Source organism: Felis catus, chromosome D2 (genome assembly GCF_018350175.1).
Source record: "Felis catus isolate Fca126 chromosome D2, F.catus_Fca126_mat1.0, whole genome shotgun sequence".
Classification (NCBI taxonomy): domain Eukaryota; kingdom Metazoa; phylum Chordata; class Mammalia; order Carnivora; family Felidae; genus Felis; species Felis catus.
The window spans coordinates 61982034-61999584 of NC_058378.1; the positions used below are offsets into that span (position 1 = coordinate 61982034).

At 40.3% G+C, this 17551-nt stretch overlaps 1 protein-coding gene across 8 annotated transcripts in view; it reads right to left on the bottom strand.

The window, feature by feature from the left end:
• Nucleotides 1–17551, bottom strand: part of STN1 (STN1 subunit of CST complex) — a 46979-nt gene that overhangs the window by 15006 nt on the left and 14422 nt on the right. For 4 of the 8 annotated variants that reach the window (XM_006938152.4, XM_045040638.1, XM_011287432.4 and 1 more), the window contains 4 exons: nt 12568–12741; nt 11712–11826; nt 7818–7992; nt 1672–1794 (listed from right to left, as the gene is read on the bottom strand). In XM_006938152.4, coding sequence (XP_006938214.1) covers nt 1672–1794; nt 7818–7992; nt 11712–11826; nt 12568–12741 — 587 coding nt within the window. The remainder of the gene's footprint in view (nt 1–1671; nt 1795–7817; nt 7993–11711; nt 11827–12567; nt 12742–17551) is intronic. The other 4 variants (XM_045040637.1, XM_045040641.1, XM_045040640.1 and 1 more) reach the window with 4 other exon arrangements.

Consider the following 17551-nt stretch of genomic DNA (forward strand, 5'->3'; position numbering starts at 1 on the left):
TCAGGGTTGTGAGTTCAAGCCCTACCCTGGATGGTAGAAATTACTTAAAAAAAATTTTTTTTAAAGTTGCTCAAATAGTATTTAAATATATCTTAATTGGGGCGCCTGGGTGGCTCAGTCGGTTAAGCGTCCGACTCTTGATTTCGGCTCAGGTTATAATCTCACAGTTTGTGAGATCGAGCCCCTCAGGGGGCTCTGCGTTGACAGTGCAAACCTGCTTGGGATTCTCTCTCTCCCTCTCTCTGCCCTTCCCCCTTGCTTGCTTTCTCTCTCTCTTTCCCTCTGGAAATAAATGAATAAACTTAAAAAAAATTTTTTAAAAATAAAACGTATCTTAATTAAAAAAAAAAAGCTCTCTAAAGTGGGGAAATAACTAGAGTAAATCAACATCATGAAAATGTCCTATTAAGGAAAGCTTCCCCTCAAGAATCACGTCTGTAAATACAGAGACTTCTAGGAGTCCTCACAATTTTGAACTGCCTCTAGAATTGCTCATGACTGAAGCCACATCTACACTACGAGCAACAGTCATGAGAAAGCCTGTTTTTACTGAAAGCTTGGCTCCTTCAATTATTAAAGGTAGGCAGTGAGGGGTGAACCTTTAACTCTGGAGGTTATGAGGCAAGCAAGCGCTTGTACCCCTGGTGGGAATGTCAATTAGTAGAACCTTCTAGCAGGCTAATCAGACTGTGTTGACCAAATGCTTAAGGTACTTGCCCTTTGCTCCAGCAATTCCTCTTTAAGAGCGAATCTTACCAAAATGCTTACATGAATTCACAAAGAGAGTTCTGCAAAAATAGCAACAGCAACACTATCTGTGAGAGCAAAAGTTAGAATCAACATAAATGTCCATCAGAAAGAAGTGGCTAAAAGTGTATGGCAAGTACCCAGAATATGGAATACCACACAAGGTCAAAAAGATTGTGGAAGATTTAGAAGTACTAACATGGAAAGATGCCCGTGGCGTGCTATTTTGGTACCCCCCAAACTTGCCAGGCAATACTTGTTTATTTATTTAAAATTTTTATTTATTTATTTTGAGAGAGTGCAGGTGGTGAAGGGGCAGAGAGAGAGGGAGAGAGAATCCCCAGCAGGCTCCATGCTGCCAGCGCAGAGCTTGATGTGGGGCTTGAACTCATGAAACTGTGAGATCATGACCTGAGCTGAAACCAAGAGTCAGATGCTTAACAGAGTGAGCCACCCAGGCTCCCTGCCAGGCATTATTTAGAGCAGTGGTTCTCAACTGTTCCAGGGGACCCCTGGCGATGTCCTGTGATGTTTTAAGTTGTCATACCTGGTGGGGGGAGTGGGCTGCTACTGCTCCCTAGGGAATGAAGGCCAGGATGCTGTCAAACATCCTACAGTGCAAAGGAAAGCCACCTACAGCAAAGAACCATCTGGCCCAAACAGTGTTAATGCTGAGGAGTCTGATCCATAGGATAATCACAAAAAAAGGCACGGAAGCATCTATAGATGTACATGTGTAAATGCACAGACAAGTGTCTACAAGGACAAATGGCTCCTTAGATGAGGCTGACCTTTGCTCCTCATTTTACATACCTCCTTAATGATTTTTAAAAACAGTAAATAGGAATTCTAGGTATTCTTAAGGAACGAATACAGTTGTGACTGAAGGTAGGAAGGAAAAAAATAAAGTCGCAGGTCTCTTACATAGTATAGGTTATCAAAACCATCATCTTTCTGGAAAACAAATCCTTTTTCCTGCAGCAGCTGTATAGCATTCTTAAATATACTATGAATTGCCTTGGAAGAGGTTTCATTCTTAACATCCACCTGTAGGAAGAAGAAAAAGAAAAAGAAGAAAAGAGGTAAGTCCCATCTTACAGCATCTAAGAGTAACTCCCTGGACCAGCTGGTTTATGAATTCACCCAACAGGCTTTTAATCTGCTGAGTCAAAAAGATCCAGGTATGTGGCCTAGCAGGATGGTGGCATTTAAGGAGGCCTGGGAAGTTTGCTCAGGCAGGATCATGCTTGATAACTGTTCCATACTTTGGTTGTGGGTTTGTTTTTTTTTTAATTTAATTCTACAATATGAAATGGAAAATCAAAAAGATAATACTTAAATTTAAGTATGTGGTTTATATGTCTTGAACTTTTAAAATTACTTCTAGTCCCATGTGGGTTTTGATAGAACTGTTTCCTAAACAAAAAGATAATCTTTGATTTTATTTTTTTTAATTCAGGTCCAAAGCATTATATACATATTAGGTCAGTTTTTTCATTAAAATTATGGCTATACGTAATCTCTTCCTAAGGACTTCAGGGAATTTTACACATATTGAAATAAGTTGGGGATTCCAGGATATAAAAAGTATTAAGTAGTCTATTTAATGATTATTTTTTTTAATTTTTATTTTATTTTTTGAGAGAGTGCAAGCAGGGCAGGGGCAGAGAGAGGAGACAGAGGATCCAAAGCAGGTTCTGTGCTGACAGCAGCGAGCTCGATGTGAGGCCTGAACTCAGGAATCCTGAGATCATGACCTGAGGCAAAATTGGGTGCTCAACCAAGCCACCCAGGTGCCCCTCCAACTTAATTTTAAAGAGAGGCAAATAGCTATGTGGAGACCTGTCTGTCAAAGGCGGGTCCATGGGGCTGAAGGCAGAGGGGGTTCTACACCACATGGAAGGAACCTCGGCTGTTGTCAGTTTTCTATCTCCTCAATTTCAACATTTCTCCTCTTCTCTAAGATACGGGTTTACCCAGACAAATTACCAGGTTCATCCTATGTCTTATTTCCAAGGAAGCTAGGCCTTCAACTGTGTCCCACCATGCCTAACTAGACTGCAAGCTTACCGAGTCGGGGACTTTATTTCAACTTGGCCACCTCCTCCCTGGCACACAACAGATAACTAATAAGATATCTGTGTAATGAATGGGAAATAAATACCCCATTACAGAGGCTGTATCCCTTTTATTATTCCACTGGGGATCTTCAGTCCATTCCTAAAACAAAGTTAAGTGGTGAACAATTGTTCTTCAAGGTACAGATCCATTTTTAACGTGACAGAAATTTGTCAAGATATTTAAAAGATGAGGCCACCAAAGACACAAGGCAAAGCTTCTACAAAAGTGTTTAAAGGCAAAGTTCTACCTCTTAAGAAGAATGCTCGTGAAGGCTATCTGGGGCAGTTCCCACAGATGCTAAAGAGAGAACGTGCTTGTGATTTGCTGATGACATTTCCTCCAAGTGACTGGAAAGGAAAGAAACCCCCAACGGCCTCGAGCATTCATAACTGCATCCCTAAAGAAACACTCTCTTTCTAGAAGAGGCCTTCTAAAGAGGCACTATTTTAATCTAAAGGATCCTAGGGGCGCCTGGGTGGCGCAGTGGGTTAAGCGTCCGACTTCAGCCAGGTCACGATCTCGCGGTCCGTGAGTTCGAGCCCCGCGTCGGGCTCTGGGCTGATGGCTCGGAGCCTGGAGCCTGTTTCCGATTCTGTGTCTCCCTCTCTCTCTGCCCCTCCCCCGTTCATGCTCTGTCTCTCTCTGTCCCAAAAATAAATAAACGTTGAAAAAAAAAATTTTTTTTTAAAAAAAGGATCCTAGTGATGGTACACAGATATGCTCCCCTGGGCTGAAGAGGACAGTGTAACATTCTTAATTAATATTCAACAAGCTAGAGCACCTGATCATTAGAATATTAGGGCCTAAAAAGTTAACAAACATTCCAGGTTACAACAGCACCCATTCTCTGAAGGCAGAATAAGGCCAACAACTATGTGATGACTCCCACGGGCAGAAAATCAATCTGTTAGAATAAACATCTTACCTAGCAATTCTCAGCCATACATCTTTTAATTCAGGGGCGGTGGGGGGCGGGGGGGGGTGCTTCAGGCAAAGCTGAGTGCCCTTACTTAGGGGAAGCACCGTCAACCCAAAACAGACTCTCCCACAAAACTTCTACAACTGCTCAATCTTCATAATTCTAAGGAAATTCATCTTCTTCAGTCAATTTAATATAAGGACCCTAAGGGTCGAGTTTATTACGTCTCTTATCAAGATAGAAATAAACTGGAAACTAAAAATGATTGTTACATGGTTACTGCCATCATTAAAAAGGACTCCTGGTTATCCCCAGCCCACTCAGAAAGCTCGGTTCCTCCTCCCAGATTTCAGTAAGCTCAGGCAGCAGGAAGACATGTGCTAGCACCGTGAGATTAAAAGCCCAGTTTCAGCTGTGAAGGAGGAGGACCCAACAGAAAAGGCTCTCTGTAAATATAAACAATATGCGAAGCTTCCTTTCCAAAAACATTTGCCTCAGCTGACCTCAAGACATATCTCCCTGCTGGTTATAAAGTCACAGTCTCAAGGGTAAGGCCTCCAATCATCTCTTCTGGCCAGCAGCTTTGCCTGGCCTGGGATTTGTGTCTTTCTTGTCTTTTTCCAAAGAGCAATGACAGGGCTCATCTGATTCAGGAAACCGAAACTGCACAGAGACAAAAACAGTGACTGGTTGACCGTGCTGAGACTTAGCAGGCTTCTCCTAGCCCCAGGTCAGGAACTGGGTGGATCTCTGAAATATATATAGAGTCCTCATTCCCAAACAAACCACATTTATCCAGCTGTCAAAGAAACAATGGTTTTGCAAGGTCTGCTTATCATGTTTCTAGATTTGCTACGAAGGGCCACTATGGAAAAAAAAGAAAGGGGGAAAACATTGAAACCCACTCTTCCCTTGCCTCTAAACTATAATACTATCACAATGATTTTTTTTGTGAAGCTTTCATCTGTATGACAAGAGAAAAGTGCTGAAGGATCTAGGGTTTCACCATCACTGTAAAGCATCCTTAGTCTCCCAGGCTCTCTTAAACAGAATTCAATTTAATGACACTGACCTCCCCAGAGTCATGTGAAGGAATAATTCATAATTGATGGAAAAATAGTTTCCAAAGACAAAACAAAGTGCCACATTCATTTCTTTTTCAACATACATGACTGGGCAGACACAAGTTTCTGCTCTAAGCATTTTCAAAAAGATATCATGCCAAAAGTTCCCCACGGTTGTTTTGAATGGAGGAGCCCTCAGAGAATCCTCAAGTCTCTCTGCAGAAGAGTGGGTTCATGGGAAGAATGTGGTCTTTGCTCGGCTTCAAAGTTTCCTTCAGAACATGCCGACAGAGTGGTCAAAAGTGCTAGGAGGCTGACTTGGCAGGGAGCCTCTTCTAAATGACCAAATGGGAAGAAGGTTAATCTTGCTGTCTGCAGACAGCTGGACAGCCCCAACTGCTTAGAAGCAACAGTGGCACAGAACAAAGTGGCCAGTCCCGACCCTCTCCACCTGGCTGTTTCCTGAAACACAATACCTCATCTCTGCGAATGAAATTGTGGGTCACCGGGCACACAGCCTGGTGCCAGGAAGAGATAATTAGGTTCACGAACGAAACTGAGAAGCAGTGGTCATGCCTCAGAGGTCAAGATGAGGACCTGTTACCTGTTCCACCAGAATCACGAGGAATAACTTATGTTACCTATCAGAGCTATTCAAGGCAGCCCTGTTGGGATGGCAAAAGATCGGAAAACTTCCATGCCAGAAATGGAGAATGGTTAAATGAATTATGGTACATGTAACAAAAGATTATTATAGTGGCAAATCTATATATATGGCTAGGAAAGGATCTGTAAGACATGCTAGACATGGAAAGCTAGGTACAGATTAGTGTTTAGCATGCCACCAGTTGTGTAAAAAAAAGGGGATAGAACTACTTCTAGGTAACAAATGCACAGACTGTCACTGGAAGAATATTCATGAGACTAGTAATGATACTTATCCCTGGAGAAAGGGGGTAGGAGGGAGGATGGGAAGGAAACTTACTTTTAACTAGATACTTTCAGGGACTATTTAAATTTTTTTAAAAATTTATTTGAGAGAGAGAGAGAGAGAGAGAGAGAGAGCGAGCGAGCCTGAGCAGGGGAGAGAGGGGCAGAAGGAGAGCGAGAAAGAATCTTAAGCAGGCTCCACACTCAGCACAGAGCCCAACACGGGGCTTGATCCTATGACCCTGGGATCATGACCTGAGCCCAAATCACGAGTCAGACACTCAACTGACTGAGACACCAGGCGCTCCAGGGACCATTTAAATTTTTAAAAAACTATTCTTTCCTTCAACCAACACATGATTATTAAGAACTTACTTTATAGGACACCTGGATGGCTCAGTCTAGGTAAAGCATCCAACTCTTGATTTTGGCTCAGGTCTCATGGTTTGTGAGTTTGAGTCCCACATCAGGCTCTGCGCTGACAGTGTGGAGCCTGCTTGGGTTTCTTTCTCTCCTCTCTCTCTCTCTCTCTCTGCCCCTACCCTGCTCGTGCTCTCTCTCTCAAAATAAATAAACTTTAAAAAAATTAAATAAAAAAAAAAGAACTTACTTTATGGCAGCCCTATTCTAGGCTATGGTTCTAGAGAGCAAAGAACAAGAGAGGCAAGACCTCCACACTTACAGAATTTAAATTCTGGCCGAGGAATAGGCAGGTGCACAAATAAATGCCAGTGAGATCCTGAGATATGAAAACAGGGTGATAACATAGTAAGGAAGTAGGTGGCTATCAGACCAAATAGGGAAGACAAGAAGGTGACATTTCCTGGTAGAATCAATAAAATAAGTAAATATAAATTGTGTTACAGCAATAAAAAACCCAAGAATTGCAATGAAAGGGAGCCTAAAACAAAAGTTTCAAGTAATAGCAATTCCAAGTGAATAAGTAAACACCAAACAACTTAAGTTCACCTGAAAAAAAGGGACAGCTCTTTCCTGGAGGAGTAGGAAATTTCTGGCGTGTTCCTAGAAATTTTTACTTATAAACTAGACTGAATACAACTTGGGTCTTTATTCAAACTCTCAAAACATGACAGGTTAACCTTGTTTTGATGAAGAGAGAACAAGTCATTAAAAACCTTTGTTCAGTTCGAGAATCATCCTGCTGATCAATAAATAATCTTGGAAAGATAATTACCTCTTCTCATTTATTTCCCCCTCATTTGGCTCCTGCTTAGATTAAATCCATCTCAGTGAATACAAAGATCTAAGTACTATGAACCTTAGACTTTTTGTTTTTTCCTACCTAAAGATTAAGTTGACTTAAGTGAGATTAAGTGAGGAGGGTAAAAGGGCAGGTGCATATTCTCATTTCAAGTTCTGTTCTGTTCCAGAACAGAAACACTGAATAGGGGCGCCTGGGTGGGTCAGTCAGTTGAGCGTCTGACTTAGGCTCAGGTCACGATATCACAGCTCATGAGTTCAAGCCCCGCGTCGGGCTCTGTGCTGACAGCTCAGAGCCTGGAACCTGCTTCTGTTTCTGTGTCTCCCTCTCTCTCTGTCCCTAACCCACTCAAATTGTCTCTGTCTCTCTCAAAAATAAATAAAAATTTTTTAAAAATTAAAAAAAAAAAAACATTGAATAGAACCATAACCTCTGTTCTCTGCATTTACCCCGTGAATCTTTTTTTTTTTAACTATTTATTTTGAGAGAGAAACAGCAAGAAAAGAGAGAGAGAGAGAGAGCGAGCACATGTGCACATGTGAGTAGGGGAGGGGCAGAGAGAGAGTGGGAGAGAGAATCCCAAGCAGGCCCCACGTTGTCAGTGCAGAGCCAACCTGGGGCTCAAACCCATGAACCTTGAGATCATGCCGTGACCTGAAATCAAGAGTTGGGACACTTAACCGAATGAGCCACCCCGACGGTAAGTGCTCCCCTACCCTCTGAGTCTTAATGCCACAGTCATGTTCCCCCACACCCTTCGGCTGCAGACATGGGACAGGGGACTTGAATTCTCACATGGGCATGCTGCACTTACCTGCTCAGAGCAGGAGCTGTGAGTCACAGGCTGACTGGCCAGGGACAGCAGAGATTCCACAGTTTCCAATTCCTGCCGGTAAAAGGTTTGTACTTTGTTCTCCACGAGGAATTCTTTGGCTTTTTCACTCAGCAAACATGTGAGATTGGCAAGGTCCAGGGCACCTGGATTGCTGCTAGGGGAAAGTTTTTAAAAGCCTTGCAGAGAACTATCACCTTTGTTTCTTTTTGGTGTGCATAAAATAGAAACCCAGCGAGGAAATGCAACGTTATACGATGTTTGTTTCAGTGGTTGATTGAAGTATAGCTGACCAAGATGCTATATGAATTTAAGGTGTACAACATAGCAATGACCAAGTCTATACTATGCTACATTCACAAGTGTGGCTACCATCTGTCCCCATATAATGCTATTACAATACCACTGACTATATTCCCTATGCTGTATCTTTTATCCTCGTGACTTCTTCCGTAACCCAAAGCCTGTATCTCCTACTTTTCTTCACCCATTTTGTCCATCCCCCCTGTGAAGGACACTTAGGTTGCTTTCATATCTTGGCTACTATAAATAATGCTGCCATAAACATAGGAGTGCTTATGTCTTTTTTAATTAGTGTTTTTCTTTTCTTTGGGTAAATATCCAATAGTGGAATTACTGGCTCATATGGTATGTCTATTTTTAATTTTTTTATTTTTAAACTCTTCCCCATTGTATATTCTTGCCTCCTTTGTTATAGATTAATTGAGGATAGAAACATGGATTTATTCCTGGGCTCTTTATTCTGTTTCATTGATCTATGTGTCTATTTTTGTGTCAGTATCATACTCTTTTGATTACTATAGCTTTGTAGTGTATCTTGGAATCTGGGATTGTGTTACCTTAAGCTTTGCTCTTTTTTTTCTCAATGTTGCTTTGGCTACTTGGGGTCTTTAGTGGTTCAGCACAAATTCTAAGATTATGTGTTCTTTGAAAAATGCTGTTAGCATTTTTATAGGGAATGTGTTGAATCTGTAGATTGCTTTGGGTAGTAGAGACATTATTAACAATATTAATTCTTCCAATCCATGAGCATGGAATATCTTTTCATTTGTTTCAGCTTCAATTTCTTTCATCAAAGTTTTATAGTTTCCAGAGTACAGGTCTTTCACCTCCTTGGTTAAGTTTATTCCTAGGTATTTTATTCTTTTTGGTGCAATTGAAAATGGAACTGTTTTCTTAATTTTTCTTTCTGCTACTTTGTTATTAGTGTATAAAAATACAACCAATTTCTGTGTATTAATTGTGCATACTGCAATTTACTGAATTCATTTATCAGTTCTAATAATTTGTTTTGGTGGAATCTTTAAAATTTTCTATGTATAGTATCATGTCATCTGCAAATAGTGACAGTTTAACTTTTTCCTTACCATACCAATTTGGATGCCTTTTATTTTTTTTTTCTTGTTTGACTGCTGTGGCTAGAACTTTTAATACTATGTTGAATAAATGTGGCAACAGTGGACTTCTTTGTTCCTGTTCCTGATGTTAGAGGAGAAACTCTATTTTCCACCGATGTTAGCTGTGGGTTTTTCATGTGTGGCCTTTACTATGCTATGTTCCGTCTCAAAGTGTTGTTGAGAGTTTTTATCATGAATGGACGTTGAATTTTGCCAAATGCTTTTTCTACATCTACTGAGATGATTATGTGATTTTTATCCTTTGTTGATGTGTCATGTTGATTGACCTGTGAATATTAAACTATCCTTGCATTCCCAGAATCAATCCCACATGATCATGGTCGAATGATCCTTTTAATGTACTGTTAAGTGTAGTTTGTTAGTTTTTTTAAAGTTCATTTATTTATTTTTGAGAGAGAGAGCAAGCAAGCAGGTGAGGGGCAGAGAGAGAGGGAGAGAGAGAATCTCAAGCAGGCTCTGCACTGTCAGTGTGGAGCCCAATGTGGGGCTTGAACTCATAAACCATGAGATCATGACCTGAGCCAAAATCAAGAATCGGATGCTTGCTTAATTGACTGAACCATTCAAGTGCCCCGAGTCTGCTAATATTTTGTTGAGGATTGTTGTATGTATGTTCATCACAGATATAGGCCAGTAGTTTTTTGTAGTGTGTCTGGTTTTGGTGTCAGAGTAATGCTGGCCTCATAGGATATATCTGGAAGCTTTCCTTCCTCTTCTGTTCTCTGGCATAGTTTGAGGAGAACAGGTATTAACGCTTTCTTAAATGTTTGGTAGAATTCACCTGTGAATCCATCTGGTCATACACTTCTGTTTGTTGGGAGTTTTTGATTACTGATTCAAATTTGTTACTGGTAATTGGTCTATTCAATAATAATGCTTGTTTTTGACATAAAGGGCAATTCATGCAGTGAGCACTGTGTGGTTGTTTAAAAGGATCAGGCAGGACTACAGGAACTATGATATTCATGAGATTTTGAAAAAAAAATGTCAATCTGCCAAATAGCATATAGGTACAGTCCCATTTTTATAAAAAAGCAAGTGAGAACCCATAAAATATATGAGTGAATATTCATGCTTGTATATGCACATAAGAAGAAAGTTTAAAAGGATACACATCAACCTATGCACAGCGGTAACCTCCGGACAATGGTACTGCGGCAGACAGGAAAATGAGGAAACTTTCACTTTTTACTTTTTACGGGTCTGCAGTTTGGGTTATTTTTTTTTTTAAGTTTTATTTATTTATTTTGAGAGAGAGATCACAAGTGAGGGTGGGGCAAGAGAGAGGAAGGGGGAGGGGGAGGGAGGGAAGGAGGGAGGGAGGGAGGGAGGGAGGAGGAGGAGAGAGACAGAGAGAGAGAAAGAGAGAGAGACAGAGAGAGAATCCCAAGCAGGCTCCATGCTGCCAATGCAGAGCCTGACACGAGACTCGAATTCATGAACCATTAGATCACAACCAGAGCTGAAACCAAGAGTCAGACGGACATTTAACCAACTGAGCCACTAAGGTGCCCAGTTTTTTGGGTTTTTTTTTTTTATGTCAGGGTTTTTTAAATGTAATATATACGCATGAAAAAAATTAAAGGGTACACAGTGAAAGTCTCCTTTTTATCCTGTTTCAGTTCCCACCCTTAGGCGGCCACTGTTCCTAGTTTTCTGGCTCCCCTCAGGGTTCTTGGATGCACACACTAATGGGTAGGAATATATCCTTGCTCCTCCTGGCTCTTTTTCACCCCTGCACAAAAGAGTAAAATCATTCCTGGTTGGGAATGATGGGTTTCATTTTTTTATAGTTTTTTGTTATAATGTGCCACAGTATTCTTTTTAAAAAAATTTTTTTAATGTTTATTTATTTTTGAGAGAAAGAGAGACAGAATGTGAGTGGGGGAGGGGCAGAGTGAGGGGGAGACAGAGAATCTGAAGCATGCTCCAGGCTCCGAGCTGTCAGCATAGAGCCTGACACGGGGCTCGAACTCACGGACCGTGAGATCATGACCGGAGCTGAAGTCGGACGCTCAACCGACTGAGCCACCCAGGCGCCCCCACAGTGTAGTATTCGGATTGTGATGTTTCATTGCAGCTTTCTTTAGGTTTCCTACCTTGGCGCTCATTGAGCTTTACAGTTTTCTGCATACTTGGAAAAACCTCATCAGTTATTTCTTCAAATACATTTTCTCTGCTCCCTGTCCTCCTTCTGGGACTCTGATTACACGTACATTTTCTCACAACCACCTTAGAATATGTGTACTATTATTATCTTCACTTTGCAGATACGAAAATTAAGGCATATAGCGAGTAAGCAGACTTGCCCAGAGATCCTCAGTGAGTAAGCAGATGGTTCAGGATTTGAACCCAGACCCACCCCAGCATCTGGGGTCCCACTGCTTGGCCTTATTGCCATTGTCACATCTCTAGCAGTGAAAAGGCCACAGCTTACCTTTCTTGCTCTAGGGCTGGGCTCTGGAAAGGCTGGTCATAAACTTTCCTGTAGATACTGGGCAGCTCAAGCATCCTTGCAATTTGTATGTTGCACACTGGATCATCCACTTTATCTAACAAGCCATGGGGGAAAATATGCCAGAGAAATTATAATGAGATCAGGTCTTTCCCATGTCCAAATTGTTGCTAGGTGCCCAGGGGATCTCCTTCCCTATGTGTGCCCAGGGAGCATACATTCTAGATGCACTAAACGATTCCCCCTTATCCTTCGAGAGGGCATGCAATGCACTAAGCATCCCAGGCTTGGCCAGGAGCAGACTAGAACCAGGGAAAGTATGTTTGCTTTTTCACTCATCTGTTTCAATGGCAGACAACAGGGGCTAGCCTTGGGATTTCCAAACCAAAATCAACCAGAGCACTGCAAAGGGTATCACTTAGAGGATGTGGGACGATCATATTTCTCATCAGCTGTTTTCCTTCCGAGTTAATGGACTCAATGGTGTTTCAGAAATCTCCATCATTTTAAGGAATATGAACACTCTGCCCTAAATGGATTGACACTTAGAACTTCAAAGTACTTTATTATGTTACCCAAATCAATTTGCCAGACATATATAATAAATCATTTATTTTCTTCCCCAATTTGTAGTTACCTCTCTTCAAAATAAAGTTAAGAAATGCTGCTTTTGTAAAGAAAGCATGTTATGAAATATAATTTCCCAGAGTTACATTTTTTAATCTGAACTTTTTAGGAGTTTGACTTTTAGCTAATCCAGAGTTTAGTAGCTAACCCACAGTTTACTGGACACACACCCAGAATAACAACCAATGTGGCAGAAATTACTTGAGCTTACAATAAGTAGTGACACGAATTTCTCGTTCTTCTCTGTATGTGTGGATATAACCTCTGATTTGGATAATGTCCCCAATTTCTATCTTTGTTCTCTGCTCAATGGTCTCTTGCAGCTTCTTAAGCTGTGAGGTTAAGTTCAGCTCCCCTATAGTTGGACCACCTGTCGTTAATAGGGCTAGAAGAAAAGAGACAAATGCATAACACAATCACTCCACCATATTTGTGAGGTAGTTTTGGGGAAAGACCAACATATCTATTCATTCTATTTCTGATTAGTTGCTCTACCGCACAAAATCTATGTAACCTTCTGAAGTCCTCTGCTGAATAGAAGGCATAAATTGTAATTATTCAGAAGTAGGGTGGAAGGAAGGGAGTCTAGAAGGCCTGATAAATCCAAGTGAGTGAGTACTGGCGTGGCTCCATTCTCACTCCTACCCCCGCATCGCCAGTGCAGTCAAAGGGCTCTACATGGTCCTGAGCTGAATTCTGTATGAGTTCAGCCGGGCTTGGTGGCAACAGCTCTAAGGCTGGGGTGCCTCAGCCGAAGCATCTGACTTCGGCTCAGGTCATGATCTTGCCATTTGTGAATTTGAGCCGTGTGTCGGGCTCTGTGCTGACAGTTTGGAGCTTGGAGTCTTCTTTGGATTCTGTCTCTCCTTCTTCTCTCTGCCCCTCCCCCCCTCAAAAATAAACATCAAAAAAAAATTTAAAGTGTGCGTGCAGGAAGACAAGTCTGGCATAGAAGGAATAGGGCCCACGAGTCTTCATTTGCAGTTCTGTTTATGGGGAAGGCAAATGTGCCTCAGGCTGATTTCCCACCTAGGTGCTCAACACCCCAATCTCTCACTCTTACCTCTCATCTTTGTTGGGTAACTGGGGTAATCTCTCTCTCTCTCTCTCTCTCTCTCTCTCTCTCTCTCTGTCTCTCTCTCTCATACAACTGCATGGTGAAAAGAACCCAATGCACATTCAATTCTAAATACTTTCTATCACTTAAGTTTAATTTCAAATTGTAAGAGTTAAATAATAAGCATAGCCATGAATATTTGGGTACTGTAGGTGCTATTCTAAGGACTTTACAATGGATTAGCACATCTAATCCTCACAACTATACCTATTTATTATTAGCCCCATTTTATAGATGAGGAAACAGAGCCACAGAGGTCAAGCAACTTGCCCAAAGTAAAACAACTAGTTAGCAACCAAGCTGGAGTTTTAACTCCAGGAGTCTCTGACTCTAGTGCCTTCCTGCTATTCTTTATTCTCTGCTGCCTTCTCCTAAGTATACTCACATTTCCCAGTTACAGCTAGTGTGTGTGAACAATTCTGTGTTCTCATTTTCTGCCTGGCATAAGTTTAAATTCACACATATCCACAGAATCCACACAACTCTAGCATTTTAAATTATAACCAAGCATTCTGTCATGTTAATATGCCACAGTTCGTTTAGTCTCATTAAATATTTCATTCTCCCTTCCCTTGTATAATTTTTTATTTTGTTTTTTTTTATCCCTAGCACTGGATGGGACCTAGAGGTCAACACCTGGGTAATGGAGTCAGACAGACCTGGCTGAAATCTCAGTTCATTTCTTAACTAGCTGTGGGACCTTGGGCAGGCTGCTTAACTTCACTGTGCCTCAGTTTCCTCAACTATGAAATGGGGATAACAATGGAGTCCACCTCATATACAGAGTTGTTATATATGATCTAAGTTAACCCTTCCATCATGAGCTTAGCACAATTTCAGATCCACAGGAAATATTCTATAAATGTCAACTATTTGTAAAAACGAACAATTAAGCCCTCTAGACAAAATTATATTGTTTTCTTTGGCGTCTTATTGGGAATTACTGGATAGGAAAGTAAAAACAGGTTTAAGTTCATTACATATTGTCAGAATGTTTGCCAGAAAAAAACAAACCATTCTCTTTTTACAAGGTGTCACCAGCACGCAAGCACATTTGTAGCTCCTATTCTGGCTTCATTTGTTTGGACGTTTAGTACCTTAAAAAAATACGTGGTTCCATGATATTTCATTTTGCTTTTAAACTGCCAGACTTTTTGGGATGAGCACTGGGTGTTGTATGGAAACCAATTTGGCAATAAATTTCATATATTTAAAAATAAATAAATAAAATTTAAAAAATAAAAAAAAATAAACTGCCAGACAGGCTATTATATATATATACACAATATATATATATATTTATATATATATGTATATATATAAGATGTATATGTATATGTATGTATGTATACGTATATGTATATATATAAGATGATCTACTCTGTATTTCTTTATGTATAGAAATCATCTTATACATTCAATATATTATTCATGTCTTTTGTATACTTTATGTTAACTTCTGAAAAACTGGGGGGGAAGCTTTATCAGTGTGCTGATTATATCCACTCCTCTGCATTCCACTGCTTTTCTATGCTTATTTGACTTTATTTTCCCACATAAAGGTGTGAAAAGATCTTTAGCCTATCCCATTGTCACTGATGATAGTGTTTGGTGCTTTAACAGCTAGGGACTTAGGAGAGCTTAACATATATACCCCCATGTTCACGCAATAAATATATAACTTCATCTCCTTATGCCATGTAAGCTGAAAGACAGGGGTCGCAGTTACCTCTTTTGAAAATGTTTTCCTCTATCTGAACCAGTAACATTTGCTAAATGCTGAGTCTTTCCTGCTGTTGTCTTATTTTAGCTCTGTCATATATTAGCGGTCCTATAATGAGTGAACAAATCTCTCTTTTAGCCTGGTGATCACATTTTCTGCTTTTTAATCTAATACAACTTAGAGAACTGTGGCTTTGTAAAGAGCAAAGGCATTACTTTTCTTGTAGCACATCGACTCTACCAAGGGAAACGGCAACCTCTAGAGCACAGAGCACTTTGTGTATCCAGTAACCAATACCTAGGAATCTAGACGCAATCAGCATTAATGTTACTTAGCTTACTGGGTTTCTTCAGAAAATACCCCAAGTATTACTTTTTAAAAGGTTATTCCATCTGTGTTCCTATTTCTCAAGCCCTCTTCTACTTCGACTGAATTTAAAACACTTGATAACAAATGCTTCATGCAGCACTGCTGAAATAATCAGACTAACGGCTGGTCTGAGAATGAGGCCCAGCGTTCATTTCCACAGTGAGCCGAATTTCTGAAAGGGCTCACGCTCTGTAATTTGGTGAATGTAATGAGACGGCTGGAGCCTGACAGAATTTCATTTTAAAAAGCCTATTCCATCCTGGAAGATAAACCCCCTCTAAAATTCTAGTATCAAGGCCAAGCTTTCTTAACTTATCTCCAAAGTTAAGTCCAAATGGTGCACTCAACAGGACATTTATAGGAGTTAATATCATATTCTTATATACCTTAACGGGCTGGAACACGATTTTGACTCAGGCTAAATTTTGTTTAAAAAAATTAGTCTTCATTGGCCACTTTCCAGGGGAAAGCTTTTAAACTGAGGGCAATTAAATGAAAAGGAGAGAAGGGGCTAGTCCAGAACAACTGAAAAATATCTCTTCATATATAACACGACGAGAATAATTTCCAGGTTTTTTACCTTGTACTCATACCTTCTTGTTTTTATCCTCAAAGAAATTTCCAATTAAGGCTACCTGCTGTGACTGTTCATCTATTCATCTACTTAGAAATATTTTAAAAATCTCACTCAGTAGCCATTCTATCTTAAAAAATTACTATATAGGAGTTATATAATATTCTTGTATCATTCTTTAAAAAAAGAGTTGATTTTGAAAATTAAAACAATGTCCAAAACAGGAGTCTACAAGCTACAAGCCACGGGCAAAATCCACCCACAACTTGTTTCTGTAAATAAACTTTTAATGGAACCCAACCATGCCCATTCACCTATGTACTGTGTATGGCTGCTTCTTACAATGGCAGTATTGAATAGTTGAGGTTCAAAGCACATGGCCCACAAAGCAGAAAACATTTACTAGCTGACTCTGTACAGAAAAAGTCTGCCGCTCCATAGTCTGAACCGAGATTCTGACAACACAAAAACCATAAATCCGCAAGTGATTTTAATACCCTAGACATATATGCAAATTCAAATATCTGATTGTCTTATAGGTTTACTTCTTGCCTGTGAGGCAGCTGCATAAAAACCTGTTGTCTCTTTTAACTTTTATCTACAAAGCTTCCTCTTTTTTTTTTTTTTTGGAATGTTTTTATTTATCTTTGAGAGACAGAGAGCACGAGCAGGGGAGGGGCAGAGAGGGGGGTGGACAGAGGATCCAAAGTGGGCTCTGCATTGACAGCAGGGAGTCTGATGTGGGGCTTGAACCCACAAACCGTGAGATCATGACTTGAGCCAAAGCCGGACACTCAACCAACTGAGCCACCCAGGCGCCCCATATCTACAAAGCTTCCTAAGCAAATTAGTGTCAATGGTTAAGATGTTCCCAAATTAGGAAATGGAATACTGAAGTTATATGAAACTGATGGCCATATTCCAAATGTAAATATGTCAGAAAGTTAAGCAAAGGAGCATTCCACTGGTTGGGACAGTCAAACTAGGAAGCTGAGATTCGGACAGGTGACGGCAAAGAGGAAAGGCACCACGCATCACTGAAGGAGACAGATGCCAGAAGTTAGATGTTATAGCAGGCAATATTTAGTGATAACCCCACTGTATACGGCACCATGCCGTGTATGTTATAAAACAGAAAAACAAGGTCCCAGTTTCTGTAGCTCCTCTAGAACCAAAAATGATCATCAGTTCTGCCTACCATTTTTTGATATTATAAACTTAACTTAAAAAACAAGTAAGAACTATTAAAATATACTCAAGGAATCCCAAATGGTATTTCAGTTACAGTCAATGTGTTCAATATACGATTTTAAAGTTTCTTTTCAGTTTATATAATTGAGCTAACTTCAAAGGAATTCTATCTTACCTTCTCATCAACGTTAGAATTCCTGGTATATTTGAGATCTCAGAAA